This window comes from Tursiops truncatus, chromosome 5 (assembly GCF_011762595.2).
Source record: "Tursiops truncatus isolate mTurTru1 chromosome 5, mTurTru1.mat.Y, whole genome shotgun sequence".
In the NCBI taxonomy this organism is placed as follows: Eukaryota; Metazoa; Chordata; class Mammalia; order Artiodactyla; family Delphinidae; genus Tursiops; species Tursiops truncatus.
In genome coordinates, this window is record NC_047038.1 from 37,848,651 (window position 1) to 37,869,526 (window position 20,876).

Sequence of the window (20,876 nt, forward strand, 5' to 3'; positions counted from 1 at the left end):
ACCAACCCATATTTGGTGAAGCACAAAATGGCTCTGTCAGTTTTGTTCAGGGCGACCAAGTGTCCCACTAAGACACACGTTCCCCAGTTTTCCTTACACGGAGCAGTGGCCCAATTCTGGTTCATGAGACCCAACTGGAAGGCAGCCGTCATTCTAGGAAGTCTTGCTTCCCTGATACAAGGACAACCTCTTCCTCCTCCATCTTTCTTCTTTAGCATCCTTCCTGGAATGCAGATATGACATTGGAGGGAGAGCTGCCTAAAAGAATATGAGGCAACAGCATGAGAATGAAAGACACAATTTAAAGATGGCAGAGCCAATGGGTGGGAGCTGGGACAGTGACGGTTTCCTGGAGGCATACACAGGACTGCCCCCTGTTACTCCCTGATTGCTCTGTCCTATCTAAGCATCTGAAAGCTGTTGCTAAGGGGGACAGTCACAGAGCCGGGGAGGGGAGGAACCATGCCCTCTGGCTCCTGTTGGGTTTAGCCAATGGGAGGCACCAAGAATACCCCACTCCCATTCTTGACTGCCGCTCTGTTTGTGAACTGGTACTAGTGCCTCCCCATGTGCCCTCAGGCCCAGCGTCCTGCTGAGTGAGTTCCTGGGTGCTTCACCACCCCTTCATGATCTCCTTAACCCCACTCACACCTCTCCAAATAGCCCTTCATTCAAGTATCTTCAATTAACCCTTTGAGCTGCCGTCCATTTCCAGCACACAAACAGGAACAGGCAGCTCACTGCTTCGAAGGCAGCCCATTCCACTGTAGACCTGCAGTTAGTCTCCCTGTGTCTTCTACTCTTTGGTCTTGACTCTGCACTCTCACATATTAAAGAACTTCCAGGCAGATCCAATTTCAAGTCTGTATTCTCCTCTCTGCAGGAGTTCAATCATTTGCCCCAAATTACCCAGCTGATAATTCTCAGTTGCAGCATCTGTTATGTGGGGATAACACCCACACACCACATAGGTCTATTGTGAGAATTAAGCAAAATAACAACATACGTAGCAAAAAAGTACAGGATGTCCAGTTACATTTAAATTTCAGATCGACAATGAATACTTTTTTAGTGTAAGTATGTCCACACAATATTTGGGATATACTTGTATTAAAAAATGATTTGTTGCTTATCTGATATTCAGTTGTAACTGGGTCTTCTGTATTTTATCTGGTGAATAGCACATTGCCTGCCCTTTTCATGATACCCAATAAATAGTAGTAGTTGATATTCTTCTTCTTAATCCTTTTCTTCCCCCAGTCCCTAACACAGTACCAGACACAATGCTCAAAAAACATCAACTTTATTTGAATAAAGAAATGAATGAGCAAATGGAGAGACTGAGAGCCAGGGAGGTGATTTGTTTGAGGTGAAAGTTGCTCAGCTGATACGTGAGAGAAAGGCGTGGAATTTGGGCATCCTTACTTCTGGTCCAGCGTTCCTTCCTCCAAATCACGTAGTGGGACACAGTGAAGGAAACTGCCCAGCAGGGAGGAGATCCAGGGATGGCACTGAGTGGCTGGGCACGGGGTGCTACATTTCCCAGCCCCTACCCCCTACTCCAGCCATCCCGGTCCCTGCAGGTAGGTGTAGTCAGATGACTGTGTCCCCCTAAAATGGGAGTAGAAATTATGGGTGTGCAGGCCCTAAAGACCACCTGTGTGCCTCTTCCTATTGGAAGGTGAGACCAAAACGCAGAAGCCACTCGACCTCAACCAAGACAACAAGACAGGAGATTATGGGAGGACCCCAGGGAACAGACATACCCAAGGACCTAGGTTATTCATTTGGAATTCTTAAGTTCCGTGAGCCGGACAGCTTCCTTCCCAATAGTTAATGATGTTTCTGATGAGGCTGGTGATGAGCTGAACAAATGTGATTTTTTGATATTGTACAAAATGTGTTAACATTGGAAAGCTCTGCATAAGTCATGGACCAGTATTTTTCAAATAGTTAAAGAATGTTACAAAATTATGCATGAATCAAAGATGCATTCAGAGTGGATTTTAGCATAACAAAGTACAAAAAGTTCATTGACAATGGTTTCGGATTCCACTCTGAAGATAACCTTTAAGAAATTTCCACTTGTCGAGTTTTGGTATGGTGTCAAAGAGGGATATCTGCAATTTTCTGAAAACGCTATTCAAATACTTGTACCTTTTCCAATTGTGTATCAGTGCAAGGCCACGTTTTCTTCATAGACTTCAACTAAAAGATGTATTTTGTAGATAGGAGAAGCCAGGCCTTAAAGACATTTTCCAAAATAAAAAACAATGTCATTCTTCTACTGTTTTTATTTTTAGGTTTTGGAAAATATAATTATTTTTCTTAAAGGTGTGCTAACATGGAATGGGTTTATAATTGTTAATTTTAGATACATACATTCATAACTATTTTTTTTCCTTGGTGTTCAATTTCTAGTCCAGTATATATCTATACATATAATCCACTTAATCAAAAGCTCTTTGGTGTCTCTAATAATTTTCAAGACTGTCAAGAGACCATAGGTCACTGCACTGGTTTATATCACAAGGGGGGGTACCCAGGGCTCAGAGGTCCAGGTAGGTGACGTGAAGCTGTAACAGGCTTAGGGTCTCACACACACACTGGGCACAATCATATACAGCAGGACCCAAGACATGCTTTTTCCAGTACAGGAGTCACTTGGAGAAGTATTTTTGTGGGACTCGAGGGACATTGTTCCAGCTAATGATTAAGAACTCTCCAGACAATAGGGGCTTCTTAGACAATGGGTGAATTTCCAGGATGTCCGGCCCCCTTCCGAGAAGGAGGGAGATAAACAAAAAAGGTGTCTGTCAAAGACCAATCAGGCAGCTGGGGACAAGTTCCCTCTCTGGTCCGAGCCTAAGCCGGGACCAATCAGCAGGAGAACACAACCAAATCTATAATTTACATACGGGGAAGTGGGAACCTATAAAACTGACATATTCGCGCCCAAAAGGGTTCCTTCTTCGACCTCCTGCGTGAGGACCAAGGAACCCCGGTGCACCGGCCTTCAATAAACCTCTTGCGTTTTGCATCGACTTCCGACTCTTCTTGTTTCCTGGGCGAGTCGAAACTCCTAGGAGACCGCGCAGGTCTAACATTTTCATACCCAACTGTTGGTTGGTTTGGTGATCAATACAACGATGTTAATGCAGTGACCAGTGGTCAGCAGTAAACACGGAAACAATCTTTGGTAGCAGGGAACTCCATTCTAGCACATCCTCATCTTCAGCACAGGGATGCACACAGACGCACTGTTCAAAAATTGACCAAACTGTTCAGATGCATGTTATCTACATGGTTGTTTAAGAAAGGCAGTGCTCCCCAAGAGGCCCATAGGAGTCAACATTCTTCTAGTTGAACTTCATCTCACCAACAAAGAGGAAGGCTTGGAGAGGAGGGTGACTTGCCCCGAGGTCACACCATAAAGTGGCAGAGCTGGGACAGAATCCTAGATCGCTGACTTAGTTCAGCTTTCTCCCCACATTGCCTCTCTAGGGCAAGTACAAGTCTGTGCTCAGCCCTGAGCTGGCAAACTGAGCAGGATAGATGTGTGCCGCCCCCTCCAGGTGTGGGTCCTTGCCAGGCATTGCTGATCGATTTCAGATCAAGCACGGTTCCAGGCAGCCTGGCAAGGTCCTGGGATCCTGGTAACTCTCCCAGACTACCAGAGCTGGCCTGCACCAGTGAGGAAATGACACTGGTGCACAAAGCTATCACCCCTGCCTTGTGTGGAGGGCAGGTCCCGGCTGGGTCACCCCTGTGGGTGCAGCTTTCCTGCCCCCCCACTCCCCAAACAAGGAATGTGACCCGGGGCTTGGGCTGTGAGCACAGATCACCGGCAAACTGTTAGCTCACAAAGGCTACGTTCTCTCTCCAAAGATAGAGAGAAGTGGCTTCTTTGTTTCCACATTGTTTTCTTGTTAAGGTTTTTGAGTATAAATGCCTCCCTCCTTGAAATGAATGGCGTGTTGGGTGTACTCAAGCTCTTCTGTAAAAAATTCTAGTCTATGAGTGGAAGGGACTGAGGGAGGGAGGCAGCCCTAGGGCTGGCTGGTGAGCACCCTCCTCACCCCTCCCATGGGCCTTTCACACCCAACACTGTTTTTTTTTGTTTGTTTGTTTTTTGCGGTATGCGGGCCTCTCACCGCTGTGGCCTCTCCCTTGCGGAGCACAGGCTCCAGACGCGCAGGCTCAGCGGCCATGGCTCACGGGCCCAGCCGCTCCGCGGCACGTGGGATCTTTCTGAACCGGGGCACGAACCCGTGTCCCCTGCATCGGCAGGCGGACTCCCAACCACTGTGCCACCAGGGAAGCCCCCAACATTTTAAAATTCTGATCCTAGTGTCTTTTTCATAACTGTGGTCAGTCTATATGCATTATCCTGAGTTTCTGGTCATATATTTGGAAATTTTTCCCATGGTAAACATGTAATTCCCATTTAAAAAATTACACCAAGCATCAAACATACTTACGTATCTTCTTGTCTGGCACGTGTTGAAGGTATTGGGTGTCATTTGCCATATTTTAACATTTTATGGTGTTTTTTTTTTTCCTCCTTCAATGTAGATTTAAAATCAGGGACTTCCCTGGTGGTGCAGTGGTTAAGAATCCACCTGCCAACGCAGGGGACACGGGTTCGATCCCTGGTCCGGGAAGATCCCACACGCCGCAGAGCAACTAAGCCCATGCGCCACAACTACTGAGCCTGCGCTCTAGAGCCCGTGCTCCGCAACAAGAGAAGCCACTGCAATGAGAAGCCTGTGCACAGCAATGAAGAGTAGCCCCGCTTGCTGCAACTAGAGAAAGCCTGCACGCAGCAATGAACACCCAATGCAGCCAAATATAAATAAATTTAAAAAAAAGTCAAATGTACCAATATTTTCTCCTTGACCGTTTTTGTCATTTTTAGAAACACTCAGGTTTGTGTGACTATACAAGGTTGCATGTTTTCTTCCAGCACTCTTAAACTCCATGATTTAAATTTCAAAACGTGGATCTACTTTTAGATCTTGCATCTGGTGTAAGGACAAAACAAGTAACCCTACTTTTTCAGATTGTTAACCAGTTTTCTCCACAGTTTACTGAATAGCTATTTCCCCACTGATGTGAAAGGTACCTGGCCCCAGTCCAAACACACACAGGACACAAAGCACAGTCCTGTACTTTGTGTCCTGTGGTGGCCCCAACTTCTTTTCCATTTTTAGCTTCTTTTTATATATGAACTGTAGAGGCAATAAGAGAACAGAAGGGGGAAAATTTTTATCGGGACTGCAAATTTATAGACATCTTTATGATGTTACCTTTCTAGCCAAGAATAAGATAGTCTTACTTTTTTTTTTTTTTTTTTTGGCAGTACGCGGGCCTCTCACTGTTGTGGCCTCTCCCGTTGCGGAGCACAGGCTCCGGACACACAGGCTCAGCGGCAATGGCTCATGGGCCCAGCTGCTCCGTGGCATGTGGGATCTTCCCGGACTGGGGCATGAACCCGTTTTCCCTGCATCGGCAGGCGGACTCTCAACCACTGCGCCACCAGGGAAGCCCAGTCTTACCATTATTAATTTGAATGCTTGGGAATTTAGTTTTTTTCAACATCGGAATGCATACTATTCCTTATTTTCGAAGGCAGTACCAGAAAAGTCCCTAACTGCCACAGGACTTGAGAATCAGGCAGGATGGATCAATCTCACCTGGTCCAGTGCTTTCAGTTCACAAATCTAGGCGCAGAGAAGTGTGATGGCCCAGGTCACACAGTGATTGGGGAGTCAGGATGGGAGGGGATCCCTAGGTCCCATGCCTTCCCGAACCATCCCCTGAGGCTGCAGGCTGGTGAGATACCCAAGCCATGGGGTTCCAAGCAGCTTCCCAGTCCCCCGCCCCCACGTGTCCCTGTCACACAAAGTCAGCGACCCACAATGAAGAGAAAAGGTATTTAATTATTTCTCCATCTAAACTCTTAAAGCGCTCAAAGTGTTTTCACAAGTGCCAGCATTTTACCAGTGATTCCGACATTCGCAAAGAAATTCCAAATCACCGTGCTTTATACTTATTTTAATTTCTGCACTGGAAAAGAAAAGGAAGGTGTAAATGAGGACAGGTTAGTTTACAGTGACTCCATCTTTGCCTTTAAATTAATCTTTGCTCTCGGGAACAGAGGGGGATAGAAAGACAGGAAAACATCAAAGCACGAGAGTGAACCGGTGACCAGGATGCCTCCCCGTCCTGCTAACTAGGGATCTAAAAGCCTAGAGGCAGCGCCATAAACACTGAGAGACATCAGTTAAGATACATTAAAAAAAAAAAATCCCCACGATTCCATTCTCAAAATCAAGCACAGAAACTGACAGTGAAACACGGGTTCCATGTGCGCCCATTGGCCCTGAACGAGCACCACTTGCTCTACAGCATCCGCCCTGCCGGCCAGGAAGGACCCGCAGGTGGGGAGTGGGAGGGGATGCAACCCCCCCACCCCCGGAGCCACAGGCGGGTCTGTGTGCTTTGGAGGCTCTGCCTCTGGAATGTTCTGCGCGGGCAGGCGGTGGGTTTGAGTCACGCGCCACACGTGGTTGAAGTGCTCACTTTATTTTCCATGTGCAAACTGTCACCGTCTAAAGCTTTCAGAAGGACTTGTACAGACAGCATCACCCTGCGAGCGGGGCAGGCGGGCAGGCGGGGAGGAGGCAGGGTCCTCCCAGGGGGCGGGGCCGAGGGCGGGCACGAGGTGAGGCCCCTCCCCCAGGGGCAGGGTGGGGGCGGGGCAAGGGCGGGACACAGAAGTGACTGTGGAGCTGCGTTCAACCCAAGTCCCTGATTCCCTTGGTCCCGAGGAGGACTCCTCAGTAGGCGATTGTCCACTCTTTGACAGAGGCGTCGTGGGAGGTCGTGACCAGCGTGTGCTCGTCCAGCCAGGCCAGGCTGCTCACGTGGTGGAGCCGGTGCGCATCTGGGGAGAAAGAACATGCGTTCTGAGCCAAACCCAGGAGCTCTGCTCCCACAGGTACCTCAGACCAGAAGATGGGAAACCCGGGCCGAGATCACCCACAGGGCCACTGAGAAACCCAGCAGGATCCTGGTCAACCAGACCCCTTTCCTCTTCTCAGTGGGGAGCGTCTGGGTAATGGGAGGGGAAGCAGGTGTTCTCAGCCCCCCACCACTGACACTCCCTGACCAGCAGCGATCCTGGCTGCAGCTCCCAGCGCCAGCACAGTCCTGACAACCACAAACGCCCCTTGGAGGCAAAACTGCCCCTCCCCACAGGGGGTGAACAAGTCTTTCTATGCATAAAGCAACAATGTACAGACAATACACAAACAGTGCACAGTATATCTGTGGTGTTAAAATGGGGAGATGAGGAATAAAATGTTGAGAAACACAAGGCTGGGGTACCTGTGCACACAACAGCCCGACCTCAGGCCAATGCACGTCCAGTGACCTGTGACCCCACGGCCCAGACAAGGACCGGACTTTCCACCCTCTACCCTGCAAGCTCTTGCTGCCTCTTGAACTTGGTCAAGTCTGAGTCTTACTACAAAACTGCTGCTTTCTGTGGAGACCAGGATGGCCCATCTGAGTCTGCTCTGTCCCCTCCTCCATCCTGGACCAACCGTCTTCCCACCCACTTGGGGTCAGCTTGCTGGTCCCCTCCCTCCCCCTGCTGGGCATGGTAAAAAGCTCTGTGGGGTTGAAACAGAACAATTTTTGAATAGGAAAGGATCCCACTTAGGTTCAAGACAAAAGGCTGCCTGCCAGGTAAAGAATGGATGGAAAGGGACCAGAGCCCATGTGAGGTGGTGACACGGGAACAGATCTGAGATCCACCCTGGACGGGTAGGGTCCCCACCAGGGCCATGAGCCAGATGTGACTACAGTGCCCCTGAAGTGAGCTACTGCCACATGTGGAAATATGTTGGGTTAAATAAAACTTACTATTAATAATTTCACCTGTTTCTGTGTTAAATGTGGCTGCTGGGAAAATGTCGAGTCCACGTGTGGTTCTTGTTATACTTCTATTGGACACTACTGTCCTAGAGTGAGAACCCAGTTATGAGTTTATATTGAAGGGGGGTGGGGTGGGTGGGAGAAAGCAGGTATTACAGTCTGAATGTTTGTGTCCCCCCAGAATTCCTAAATTAGAAATCTAATGTCCAAGGTGACGGTGTAGGAGGTGGGGCCTTTGGGAGGAGCCTACCTAGGTCACAAGTGGGATGAGCGCTCTTATACAAGAGGCCCCTTCCACCACGTGAGGACACTTGATGAGAAGTCTGTGACCTGGAAGAGGACCCTTTCCCGGCCAAGCTGACACCCAATCCTCGACTTCAGCCTCCGCAACCGTGAGCAGTAGACTTCTGTGCTTTAGGGGCTGCCTAGTCTGGGGTATTTTGTGACAGAGGCCCGAACAGACTAAGACAAAGGAGATGCCAGGAAAACCCTTTTACTCAGTGTGTGTCCCAGAAACCGAGACCACCTGCTTTCACGCTGGGCATACGGGCGTCCTCTGCCCAGACCAGAAGAGCTGATGTTTGCTGGAGCGCCAGGCTTCCGTGAGGCCACCTCCCTGAAGCACAGAAGGGACCCTCGAGCCCTGGGGACACCTCTCCGGAGCTGCCTGGGAGCCGAGGAGGGCGCGTGAATCACCTTGGATCTTGACCCTGGTCTCGGGGTCACTCAGGGTCCACACGTACACCATCATGTCCATGCCGCCCGAGGCGAAGTGCTCGTTGTCTGGAGACCAGGCCAGGCAGACGATCTTCGCGTGGTGTCCATAGAAAACGTTGTTCTCCTGGGTGCAGATTAAAAACAGGTAGCGGGTCAGAGTTCAGGCCAGAGTGAGTGGGCAGCACGTCACCTAACCTTCATGAGGGCCAGTGCTCATGAAACGCTTTCTCTGTGCCTGGCTTCTGAAACTCTCACCAACTCACTGACTCCTTGTAACAACCCCAGGGTGCCCACTGCTTGAAGGCACAGAAAGGGGCAGCCCAAGGTCAAACAGTAGCCACCGTGCCCCCCAGGACCCGGGACTCCAGGGCTGCCCTTATAGCATCTATCACATGGGCCAGATGTGCCCATTCGCCTGCACAGAGCTCTCAGCCTAGGGAGGGGGCATATGAAATTGCTTAAAGTGTGATAAACGCAGAATCTGATAAATGTGATACTGAGGTGGAAGGAACCTCCTGGGACATGACGTGTTCTTTATGTTAATGGAGGTGTGGGCGTAGTGCAGGTGCAGGCATATGCACAGCGCTGGTGTATACTTATGTTCCCACTCATCCTTCATTATATGTAAATTTTACAGCCAAAGATAAAACTACTAAACTCTAGTTAATAATATGTAGGCTGATATATTATACAGATGCCTGTAATTTACTTTAAATGCACTAAAATATTAGATTACTAGATGGATAACATGACATAGTAAAATGGTAATGGTAGAATCTAGGTGGTAAATTCTTTTGACTCCGCTGTAGATTTCAAAACTGTCCTAAGTGTTGGAGGTTGGGGGGAGGGGGCTAGGCTGACTCCATGGGAAGGACTGGAGGACGCTCCATCTGCCCCACGCCCTGTGGTCCAGTCACACCCAGCGGGTGACCGAATCCCTCCAGAGTGCAGTCTTGTTTGTGAAATGCGACTAACACTGCCCAGCAGGGTTGGCTGGTGACACATGGGCACTCTCACACCTCACACGACAGTGTCCTTGGCTGTCCTGCTCAGAGCGGGATGAGCTTCCAGGGCCTTGGCAACCGGCTCCTCTCTCTCACCCATACACCGCTAGGGAACCCACCCACCCCTGAGTGCAAGGCCACATCCGGACGACCAGCGCTCACACTTTATAGGACTTGAAGCAGCAGTGAGATTCAAGGGAAAAAAAAAAAAAATCTAGCCTAAGCCTTTTGACAGAAGAGAAAAATAAGGCTCCAGAAGTCACTGAACCAGGCCGCCAGGTGAGCCAACCAGCCCGATTCCACAGCAGCCTTGCTGCCGCCCAAGTGAGCCAACCAGCCCGATTCCACAGCAGCCTTGCTGCTGCCCAGGCCCCTAACCTTTTGACAGCTGTTCTGTCCCGGGCCCACAAACTGCTGGACTGCAGGGTAAGTCTCCTTTTCCCACGTCATTCACGCTCTAGGAGCAACGAAGCTGTGTGTCCTGGGCACCCGCCCGGTCGGTGACGACAGGGGAGAGATGCCAGGGCCCCCTCCAGCCGTCTGCACTGCCCAGTGTGGAGACAGGGAGGGGGCCTGCCCACTCACCGAGTAGCCGTCAGCAGTGCTGAAGACCGTGACAACTTTGTTGGCGTCGCACACGGCGAGGAAGGCGCCGTCATGGGAATACGCCAGGTCCGTCACAGGGCCCTTGGCCTCCAGGAGCTTGCCCTCCTCCTTCAGCGTGCTGCCCAGGATGGAGTATAAGCGGACGTTCCCATCCTGTGGGAGGACAGAGGGGCAGTGAGTCACTCCTGACACGTGAGTGCGTGCGCACACGCACGCATGCGCGCACACACACACACACACAAACACACGCTCCCCTGACGTCCTTCTTTTTGGAGGGAGGCACCAGGGTATCAATAAGCAGCAGCGCCTTTCTTCCTAACCACTGCCCTGGCTCGGCCACCTGCCCACGTGCTGGCTCCTGTGCCAGGAGAGCTGCTCCTTTGTCCCCCTGGCACCAGAGGGCAACTCCTACAGCCCTGCGGCAGCTCTCGTGGTTGCACAGGCACAGTGGGCAGAGTTACATTAAGATAAGTTTAATTATTACATTAAAATTACATTAAAACGCAGAACCCCCCAATTGTGATTCTGCGTGTTTGGGGGCTCACGAGTCTGCTCTTCCCACAAAAACTCCAGTAAGTTCCAGCGCAGGCGTCCACAGGCCAAGCTCTGAGAAGCACCTGTACACGAGTTACCTCTCCAACAAGGGCCCCTCATCTGCCCTGACTGTCCTCGGCAGGAGCCATCTGCCGGTGCCTTGTACCCCACACCCGGCAGGTGCTCTTAGGCACCAGGCTCCTCTCCCTGCTCTGTCGAGCCCGGCTCCTAGCAAACGCCCCACCCTCGTAGGGTCCAGGCATCTCTCCTCGGGGGCCAGGAAATGAGGGGAAAGAGCAGGGGACAGAGGAGCAGCCAGGATGCGGGCAACAGGAAGTCAGACTCAAGGGGAACTAAAACCCTCAGGCTGGCACTCCACTTCACGGGTGTGAAGAATCTCCTGTTGCCTCCCTGAGCCCAGCGAGCCCGGGTTGGGACGCAACTCCTTTTACACGTGCTCCATCCACGAGCTCCCCAGGCCAAGGCATCCCTGCCCTGTACCCGCACCCCAGCAGAGCCCGCCTCACTGCCCGGGACCCTTGGTCTCCCGGGAGGCTGCCGTGTCACCTGGGGCTGGCAGCCTGGGTCCGGGAGGGTGGCCTCGCAGGGCAGCCCAGGGAGGCTCGCACCTGGGCGGCAGGAGGCACCCCAGCTGGTTCCCGCCGCCATCCCTCCTGCCCTGAGGCAGCCCGGCACTCACACAGCTCACAGCGCCCCCAGCCCGGCCACATACCCCAGGGCAGAGGGTGTGGGGACAGGGCCTTACCGCACCCCCGATGGCCACCGTCTCGCCACCCGGGTGCACAGCCACCACCTCGGGCTCATAGCCGGGGCTGTCGATGCTGAAGCACTTCCTCTGATCCTTCAGCAGGACGATCTGGGAAACACACAGGCAGCCGTTAGAGAGAGGCCCCAGGACCGACGGCCCAGGCCCGGGCTGGGCTCCATCTTCAACCTTTCGGGGGCCAGGCTGGGGCTCCAGCCACACTAAGTGGGACTGGCCCCGGCCCTGTGGTGTTTCTCCCTCATCTGTCAATATGAATGGTGCTGTTATCGCCACCCGCACGGGCTTCGTCAAAAGCCATCTGACGCCTGAACTTTGGTTCCTCCAACTCTACGTCGAATGTGATAAATGATCTTTGCAGAGCCGAGTTCTCACGGGTTCAAGAGGACGCAGCCCTCGGAAGTGGTGAAGCTATAAGCTGACACGGGAAATGAACAGGACAGGCTAGACTTCCAAGTTCTGGCTTCTCGGGTCCAAAAAACACCCTTTGCGACCTTGACCCGTGGTGTGTGAAAAAACTGATGATGTCCGTGCGTGAGTCCCCGCAGCCCAGGGACACAGGGCTGGCACCCCACCTGCTGGGAGGGAACCCAGGTGCTGACTACAGCAGGTAGGCAACAGCGCCGCGAGGCTCTCCGCTAGCCCTCAGCCCCGGAAGGGAAGGGAGGACAGGACAGACGGCTCACGGTGAAGTGGCCCGAGGCACCCAGTGCACCACCCCCTTGCGCCGTCCCAGGCAGCACCTGCCTTGGCTCCCTCCTACTTGACAGGGCAGCACACGGTCCACGGACGGGGCTGAGCGCCCGCGTGTGCAGGCCCCACTGAGGCGCCCTGATGGCCCGGCTCAGCCCCCTGCTGCTGGGGTTGGCGGGGTGGAGGGGATGGGATGGGTCACACACACCGGTTCATGAACTGAACTGAGCCTTGGCCTCCTAGGGGTAAGAACCCAGCAGTGCCTAGACGTCACGGAGACGGAATGCAGGGCTCAGAATAAACACCGGGCCTAGCAAAGGCAAACAAAAACAGCAGCTACAGCCCACCGTGTGGGAGCCACGCGCCTAACTAAGCGCGGTGTGTCTGTCCCTGGCATGGCAGGGTCACCTCCCGGTGAATAGGAGCAAATGAGATGCAAGCCCCGCAGCTCTCAGGGCCATGGGGTCCCAAAGCCCCGCCCTGGCAGCCACAGTGTGCCTTTGCCCTCTGGCGCACAGCCCAAGGCCGCCTGGCACGGTGACCTTCCACGTCCTCACCCCCTCTCGCCCCTCGCTACACCCTCCTGGTTCTAATTCACTGGACCGTCCCCAACAGGGTAGCCTCTGTGACAGCTCTGGCTTCACCCCATCACATCCCTGCTCAAACCACCAGCTGTCCCAAGGGCAAGCAGGCCCCTCCCCGCCCTTGGGGTGCGTTGCGGGCTGTGCTGTCGGGTAGGGGAGGCAAAGAAGCACCAGGCGGATGGGCGGCAGCACCCTCCCTAAAATCTGCTACAGAAAACGCACCTTGAGAAACATTCACCTGCATCACCTGCCCGACTCCGGAAGCGCACTTACCCACCTACACCTGACAGGGGAAGCCTGAGGGCACTGGCCCAAATCTGCCTCAGAGGCAACACTTGAACGTGGCTGTCCCCTGACCTAAAATCGCGGGCCCCTCCAGGACACTGTGCGGACCCTGTGACCAGCCATGGGGAGTTCGGGTCAGGACGCCCTAGGGAACCAGGGCAGAGACAGTGCATCACAGGACAATGGTCACACCTGACCCCGTGGGCCCTGGACTCCTTGGAACCTGGGGGTTGGACCCTGCACTCGCCAGCCCCTCCCGAGCAGAGCCCCAGGCGGCTCTTCCCTGAACTTCCCCACATGAGCCCAGCGTGAGCCTCAGAGGCCACAGCCTGTCCCGACCGCAGCTCCAGACAGGAATCTGAGGCCAGTGTGGGAGGCCGAGCAAGGCCGCAGAGCCCAAGGTCTCACCTCTCACCTACAGGCCAGGTGCTCAGACACGAGGCTGGGGGAGCCCCCTCCATGGAGCGGCAGCCTTCCCGCCCGTCCTTCTAGAAGGTCCTCGTCCAGTCTTTCCCCCACTTGCTAAGGCGCTCACGGCCCTTGATTCCTCTTGCGCCCCTGCTGACTGCCCAGGCTGTCTGCAATAACTGCTTGACAGGAGGTTCGTGTTATCTAGGACACACAGGAATCCACTCTCCCCAAAGCACTGAAGCTCCCAGAATGGAGGAGGGGTGGCGGATCTGAATGACAGCTTTCAGCGGTGGGTCTGCCACTTGTGCCAGTGGGCGGGGGCTCCGTCACACCTGCCTCCTCTGATCTGCACGCTGGGATGCCCAGCCCGCTGACAGATGGCGTCTGCTGCAGAGCAGGATCGTGGATAAAGTGGGTCAGGCTTGGGTCTCAGTCAAGGGTGCTTTGTTCCAGAAATTCCAGGAGATGGCGTGTAGAGACCTTACCGCCTTGAATAGAACCCAGGCTGCGGGGCTGAACGCCAGACCCCCCTGTGCTGAGGGGCGGCCCTCTACGCCACCCGCCCATCACGTGGCCTCAGGGAGTCACCGTCACTATCAGCCTCCTCGCTCATGGAGATGGCACAAGGAGCCCGACACACACTTCCTCATAATCCTCCCCGTGAGCTGCGAGGGATGAGAAAACTAAAGCTCAGAGAGGGTGAGGAAAATGCCCGAAGCCACACCACCCCAATGCTACAGGGCTGGGATTCGAATGTGAACGGACACAGCTGCCTGGGCCGTGCCTCTCGTGGGCCTCATGGGCGAGGGATGTGCAGGGTGCGTGACCCTTGAGCGCAGGCTCTCACCAGGCTACCCGGGTTCAAATCCCAGCTCGGCCCTTTGCTAGACGCAGACTTTGGGCAACTTACTCTCTGTGCCTTGGTTTCCTCACCTGTAAGGTGGGGATGACGCCATGCCTGACTGATAGGACTCCAGAGGATTCAGTGAACACGTGGGAAGCCCTCAGCACACGCAAACGGGGCTCAGTAGAAACGGGGTTGAATGCGCCTGAGAGGGGACGTGGGGACCAGACACTGCGCAGCGTCAGCCTGAACTGAACCCGGGTGGGAGCCATACCTGACCGATGCACACGACCACAGTGTAGCCCCCGGGGCCGACAGCCACGCACTTCGGCTGGATGTCCAGTTTCACGACTCCCTGTCCGCTGTGGAGAGGAGGAAGTCGTTATTTCAGTCTCCAGGGGCACAGGGTGGGTGTAAATACACACTCACTGCAGGACCACAGCACTCGGGTGACTCAAGGAAATTCCACCTTGATCTCTACTGCATGAGCCTTTGCTAAAACACAGGAGCGGGTAAGGGAAGACTCAGCCTCTGGGAGAGAGATGCGGAGTCATGATGGGGGCTGGGACGAGGGGAAGGGGGTGGCGAGAGGAAGTGAAGGGATCACTCCCTGTTCCTACGCATCTGTGCCAAGTGCCGCCCCCACAGCTGCCCTGTCCTGGCTTCTGCCCACGTCCACCAGTTAGAGACCCCGGAACTCCTCGGGTACAGACAAAACTGAGCTCTGACCCCACCCGCCCGCAGTCATAACCAGTCTCCTCTGCAGGGCAATTAAAATTTAAAAAACCTGGTACTTCTAATTGGTGAAAATTGTGTTACCTTTACTTTTGGTTAAAACTATGAAAACACAAACTAAAAAAGTTGCACATGCAAAGAACTTCTTGAAAATGGTAAATGGAGAAAAATTCCACGTAACTGGCAAGTGTGGCATCCCCAAGGCTCAGTGAATGGGCCCCTGCGACCGGGTGACCAGGCCGTGGCTCTGCCCCGGGTCCTCTCATGAGCCGAGGCTCAGGGCAGCGGCCCGGCCCCTCAGAGGGCTTCACCAGGGACGTGCTCAGGGAGGGGCACGGACTGGCCCCAGGCAGCTCTCACCTGTAGTCCCGCAGCGTGAGGTTGGTGTACCGCACCGTATCGTCCATGCTGCAGCTCACCAGCTGCCCGCACTCGTCCACGGTCATCCTGGACACCTGGTTCGTGTGGCCCTTCCCGGCGAAGGAGTCGTTCTCCCCCGTCTCTGAATCCCAGTAATGTGGAGCAGCGGTTAAGGAAGAGGCTGACGTCCAGGGCGTGGCACGAGCCCTCCAGGGAGGCTGCAGCCAGGCCCTTGTCCCGGGCCTGGGGGACTCCTTGTGCATGTCCAACTCCGAATTTCAGGCAGCAGACGTTCTGGGGAGAGGGCCAGTAGGCCATTTACAACCCCACACACCCAGTTAGACACAGTCCGCCCGTCTTCAGAACAGGAACCGGGCAGTTCACGGGACTGCGCTGCCCTGTAACAATGCAACAGCACAGCGCCTCCCTCTGAGAGCGGGCTCAGAAGGAAGATACCTTTCCCTGGGACCCTGCGTAACTGGGCCAAAACACAGCCCCCCTCCCCCGGCTCTTTCTAGCCTGCTGTCCAGCCCACGGTCCTCAGCAGGAGGCTGGCTGTGCCCCGTGGCTCAGCCGATGGCCACCTAGGTGCCACTGGGTAAATGGGCCTGGGGTTGACCCACCTGGGCAGGGCCAGCGTGTGGACGCTCAGCTCGAGGGGCTCAGGTGTGAGGTGTTTTAAGTTACAAGGTTCTCTTTTTACATCAACAAATGAGTGTCATTTGCACCGAAGACTGTTCCCTTAGGAAGCTGCACGTATATTCCACTCCTGACATGGTCTTGTGAAGGGGCCGCCAGCCATCGATACCGTAGGAGGTTAATGTATGAGTGGGGAGGAAGGAGCGGCTCCAGGAGGGAGAACGCTGGGCAAGACCCTCCGCTATACCATCTCCTTACGTATGATGGGGTGGAGGGTGACTTCTCTGCCCTCCTCCCTCGGGGCTGAGGGAGACCTTCCCAGGGAGGAAACCCTACAGACCAGGCAGGTCTGCGGAGGTGGGAGAAGCAGGGGGTCTGCAACAGCCCCTCCAGGAGGCAGGGCAGCCATGGACCAGGAGCCAGGCTGCACGAGGGCAGGCCTCTCTCGCAGCCACGACACACGCACTGAGGCGGGCCCCTCACACGACCCCTCCCACGCTCGCCATCCTGGGAGGAGGAGGTTGGAAGGGCTGCCGGGAACATCTCAGAGGGACTGCAAAGCCCCTCAGCGGGGAGCGGGGGTTCGGTTCCCGCCCAGCTCAGCCGTCGCCAAGCGGTGCAACGTTGGGGAAGGCACTTGAGGCATCTGAGCTACACTTTCCCCATTTTTAAAATAAAGGGACTCTCCCAAAAGGCTCTAAGTCCTTTGGGATTCTAACACACGTCGATTCTGCTGCTGCTCGTGAGAGGGAAGAGGCCGACACCAGGTCACAGACGGGGAGAAGCAGCTCAAGTTCAGGGAGGTCCAGCAACCATTCAAGGCCGCACTACGTGACCCACCAGGTCAAGGCCGCGGCCTGGAGCTGGAGGCCCCGAGTACGGACACGGCACCTCCCGGCAGCCAAGACCGGTCAGAGGAGCCCTGTGGCTGCCAGCCGGCTGGCCTCGCCTCCGGCACCGTGGGAACAGGAAACTCCCGACTCTCCTGCCAGGGGCCCCAGAGCCAGCGCTGTGAGTCAAAGGATATTAATGTGTCCGTCGTGGCTCCCAGAGTAGATGTAAGACTTGCCGCCGTTTTTATGCACCGTCAGGCACTGGATGGATTTGCTGTGGCCCTGCGGAGGAGACAGGCGGGGGGGTGACTCAGGACATGCCATCCTGCCTGTGCTTGTCAAATGCTCTCCACCGGCTAAGCCCCTGGGAGGGGAGGCAGAGCCCTCAACGCCACAGCCCCGGTGGGCCCGAAACAGCCCCAAGCTGAGCGACCACCTGACAAACCCTTCAAACCCTCGACATTCGGGCCTCCCCACCGAGGCACTCAACCCGACCTGGGTGGAGGATGGGGGTCTAGTGGAAGCCCCAACAGCACGCCCGGTCTGTGCAGACGGACCCAGCTACCCTCCCTCCCCACACAAGGAGGAAACGGCCACAGAGGGTGAGCCCCTACCGGAGGGGAAGCAGCAGTAGTGGGGAGTAGTCTTGGGAGGGACCAACCCTTGCAGAAGCAGGCAGGGGGACCCCCTGGGCCACTCGGAGGCCCAGGAGGTCCCGGGTGCTGCTAACGGTTCGTCCTCTACCCAGGAGCACAGCTCGCGGCTCCGGCTCCAGCCCCTGGCTCGTGAGGTTTCTTCTTTCCCAGCTCTCCCCTTCCCCCGGAGGCTGTCCCAGGGCTGGGGCCCCACAATTTCCCCGACCGGCAACATGGTGGGCCCAGATCACTCATTTAGAACCAGTTGTCTGCTTCAAGAAAGGCACTTAACCTCCCCCGTAACTGCTCCTCGGATGGAAACAACCCGGAGGTTTGGTCTAATCATAGTTCTTTCCCCTCACCAGAGGCAGGCGGGTCCCTCTGAGCTTTGCTGACTGTTGCCACAGTGTGGTGTGTATCTTCAGAGAAAGGTACACACCGTTCTCAGAGACGGGAGAACCAGTGAACAGACCCCGAGTCCTTTCCACAGGGCAGCAACCCACTGGCCCTGCTACGTAAAAGCGTGGTCCTCAGACCAGTGCTGGCCTCACCGGGAGTGTCGCCCCATGCAGCCTGGAGACTGAGAACCTGCGCTCAACAAGATGCCTGGCGACTTGTGCACGCCCCCCGCCTAGGGCAGCAGCCTCGCCGGGAACTTGTGAGGAATGGAGCTCTCCCGTGTCCCACAGATGAACCCTCTGAGCGCCGGGGTGTCGCCCACCTACCGTGTTCTAACAAGCAGCCTGGCTCAGGAGATTGATGCCCCTTCAAGCTTGAGCCGCAGGGTCACCTGGGTGCATCTTAAAAGTACCGGCACCTAAGAGCCATCCCTACGGTCTTGGCCTCTGACCGCATCCCACTGGGCCCGTACAGAGGCATCAAGCCCTTTGCGGAAGCTCCCAGGTGATCTCAACGTGTGCCGGGGCTGAGAACCGCTATTCTAACTATGTTCTTCTAACTCCAGCTTGTTCCTGGGCTCACTCACAGCCCGACATTAGCACCAAACACTGCTCGGGACTCACACATGTGCGGCAGGAGGGCTGGGATGTTTTCTCTGACAACTGTAAACGCCCATGAGGTTCCTGAGCTGACCTGGGGGTGGGGGACAGGAGCCTGGCTAGTAGCGCCTATGCTGTCGGCGACAGTGACATCAGCGAGAGCAGTCAGGCCCAGGCCTCCATCACTCCCAGGGCGCCAGCAGACATGGGGCGATGCCTGGGACAGCCACCCGAGCCCAGCATCAGGGCGGCTCACGGGGAGCTGCTCTTCTGGGCAGAGGAAGCAGGTGGACAGTAACGCCTGACTCTCTCCAGCAATTTCTCCCCATCGCATGGAGGCCCAGAGAAGTGACTGCGCCGGGGACCCCTCCCAGCTCCCCTGGGCTCTGTGCCAGGATGTATACACCTTCACTTTACACTCATCACACTGGGCTGGAAGCCTGTGGAGCAAGTGGCCCCAATGGCCCCATCCTCAGGGCCAAGTCAGATAAACCTTTGTGGAAGCAGAGGGTGCAGGGCCAGCACTGAGGGCCGAAGCAGCTGTTGCTCTGGATCAGCCCTTCCCGTCAGCAACGCCCCACCTGAATGGGATGCAGCAGGCACCGAGCCCACCTGGGCCTCACGAGCTAGTCACACAGGGTTAAGGGGGCAGACAGCCAGGCTCGGCCCCTTCCTCTGGGCAAGGTCATCTGCACACCGAGTCCACAAGGGCCGCGACCTCAGAGACTGTGGGATGGGATGTACAAAGCAGTGCAGGGCCGGGCAGCTGGCCCTCACTGGGCCTGAGGGGAACAGTCCCAGGCTGGCCAACCCCAAGCCCGCAGGGCCCAGCCGTCTCCCAGAGCCTGTCTGCAGAGCCCTGAGGCAGCTGAGCGAGCAAGCTGTGAGGAAGCACTGGGGCTTGGCCCCAGGAGCTTCAGCTGCCAGGACGGGGTGCAGCGTGGAGCTGGGCTATGGAAACCCCTCCCTTGAGGGCACAGCTCGTCCAGGGTGACAGAGCAGGCGAGGCCGACCCCGAGTTCCCACCGCAGCCCACCCTCCAGCAGAAGCAGGTCTGCAAAGGGCAGTGCCCAAGCAGGGCCCCAGGACACAGGAGCTTCTAGTCTGGCTGCGATTTCCCGAGAGGCCAAAAATTCCAGGGCTGACGGAGCGGCAAGGAACAGTCCCCACTGGAGGGGACACTCAGGGCAGACCCTGGTGATCAGCCAACCTTGAGTGAGCCGTTCTGGGAGACGAGGACGGGAGGCAGGCCCTCCAATCACTCCCTGCTGCCCAAACCTCACGCCTCGGCACCTTGGGCTCCGACTTGTCCATTTCCTCCCACTCCCCAACACCCCCTCATGCCTGCCCTGCTCTAACCACAGAGGACAAGTGCCTGCCCACACCCGTTCCCACGTTCAAACCCCGCACACTGTCAAGGCCCAGCTCCAAGGCCTGCTGGCCACCCACGTCTGCGGTGATGCCCCATGACGTGCCCTGTCTTGGGCTTCAGCATCTTCCTGGTCCTGCCTCACGAGCGGACACAGCCAGTGGCCTCCTAACTGGGGGAGGCTGATCCCCCCTGACAGCAGGGGCACGCGCTGCTGCCCTGAACCCCAGGCCCCGAGCATCCAGCTTCACGGTAGCTCAAGGGGGAACGTGGCATCTGGCCTCCCGCCTCTGCTAAACTCACATCCCCAAAGCAACCAGCATTCTGCCATTCCACTGGGCCTCACCTCACCTCAGTTGCCCTGCGTCTGGCCGGGCGCCCACCTCCCCTCCAGCCAGCCCCTGCACACACAGCAGCTCCAGAGCCCGGCCATACCTTGATGACCCGCAGAGGTTTGCTGGGGTTGTTTTTGTCCAGGTAATTGATGTAGCCGGACAGGGAGATGCTGAGGAGGTGGTCCTTCTGCCACAAGCAGCCCAGCTGCTGGTCCAGAACGTTGGAGCCCATGGTAAACGTGTTGACAACAGAGTTCACATTGACGTCCCAAATCTTAGACGTTTTGTCTCCGGAAGCAGAAAGCAAGTGGGTGCTATCGGGACTCCAGCTGACCTACTCAAACAAACGTGGTCATGGGTCAAGCATTCCAGAGGCGGAAGAGACTCAGACAGCAGCTTGTCCACAGCCCCCATTTCTGAGCAGGGAGGATGGCCCAGAAGGTGGTGGGACACACCAGGGCAAGGACAGGATGAGCATCCTGGCCACGGGCCTCTCCAGGCCACGCCACCGTGTCCCACGTGACCCTGAAGGTCTCTGCCACTGCCCCTACTTCTAACCCCCCATC

The 20,876-nt window shown here is 55.7% G+C and overlaps 1 protein-coding gene across 2 annotated transcripts in view; it reads right to left on the reverse strand.

Moving 5' to 3' along the window:
* Window positions 1-6,569: 6,569 nt before the first annotated feature.
* Window positions 6,570-20,876, reverse strand: part of WDR1 (WD repeat domain 1) — a 39,086-nt gene continuing 24,779 nt past the window's right edge. Inside the window, exons 8-15 of one of the 2 annotated variants that reach the window (XM_073805048.1) lie at window positions 20,411-20,644; window positions 17,166-17,255; window positions 15,502-15,656; window positions 14,681-14,768; window positions 11,572-11,682; window positions 10,251-10,424; window positions 8,641-8,785; window positions 6,570-6,949 (exon numbers count right to left, since the gene is read on the reverse strand). In XM_073805048.1, coding sequence (XP_073661149.1) covers window positions 6,843-6,949; window positions 8,641-8,785; window positions 10,251-10,424; window positions 11,572-11,682; window positions 14,681-14,768; window positions 15,502-15,656; window positions 17,166-17,255; window positions 20,411-20,644 — 1,104 coding nt within the window. In that variant the 3' untranslated portion in view covers window positions 6,570-6,842. Of the gene's footprint in view, window positions 6,950-8,640; window positions 8,786-10,250; window positions 10,425-11,571; window positions 11,683-14,680; window positions 14,769-15,501; window positions 15,657-17,162; window positions 17,256-20,410; window positions 20,645-20,876 lie in introns of both variants that reach the window. The other variant, XM_073805047.1, reaches the window with a different exon arrangement.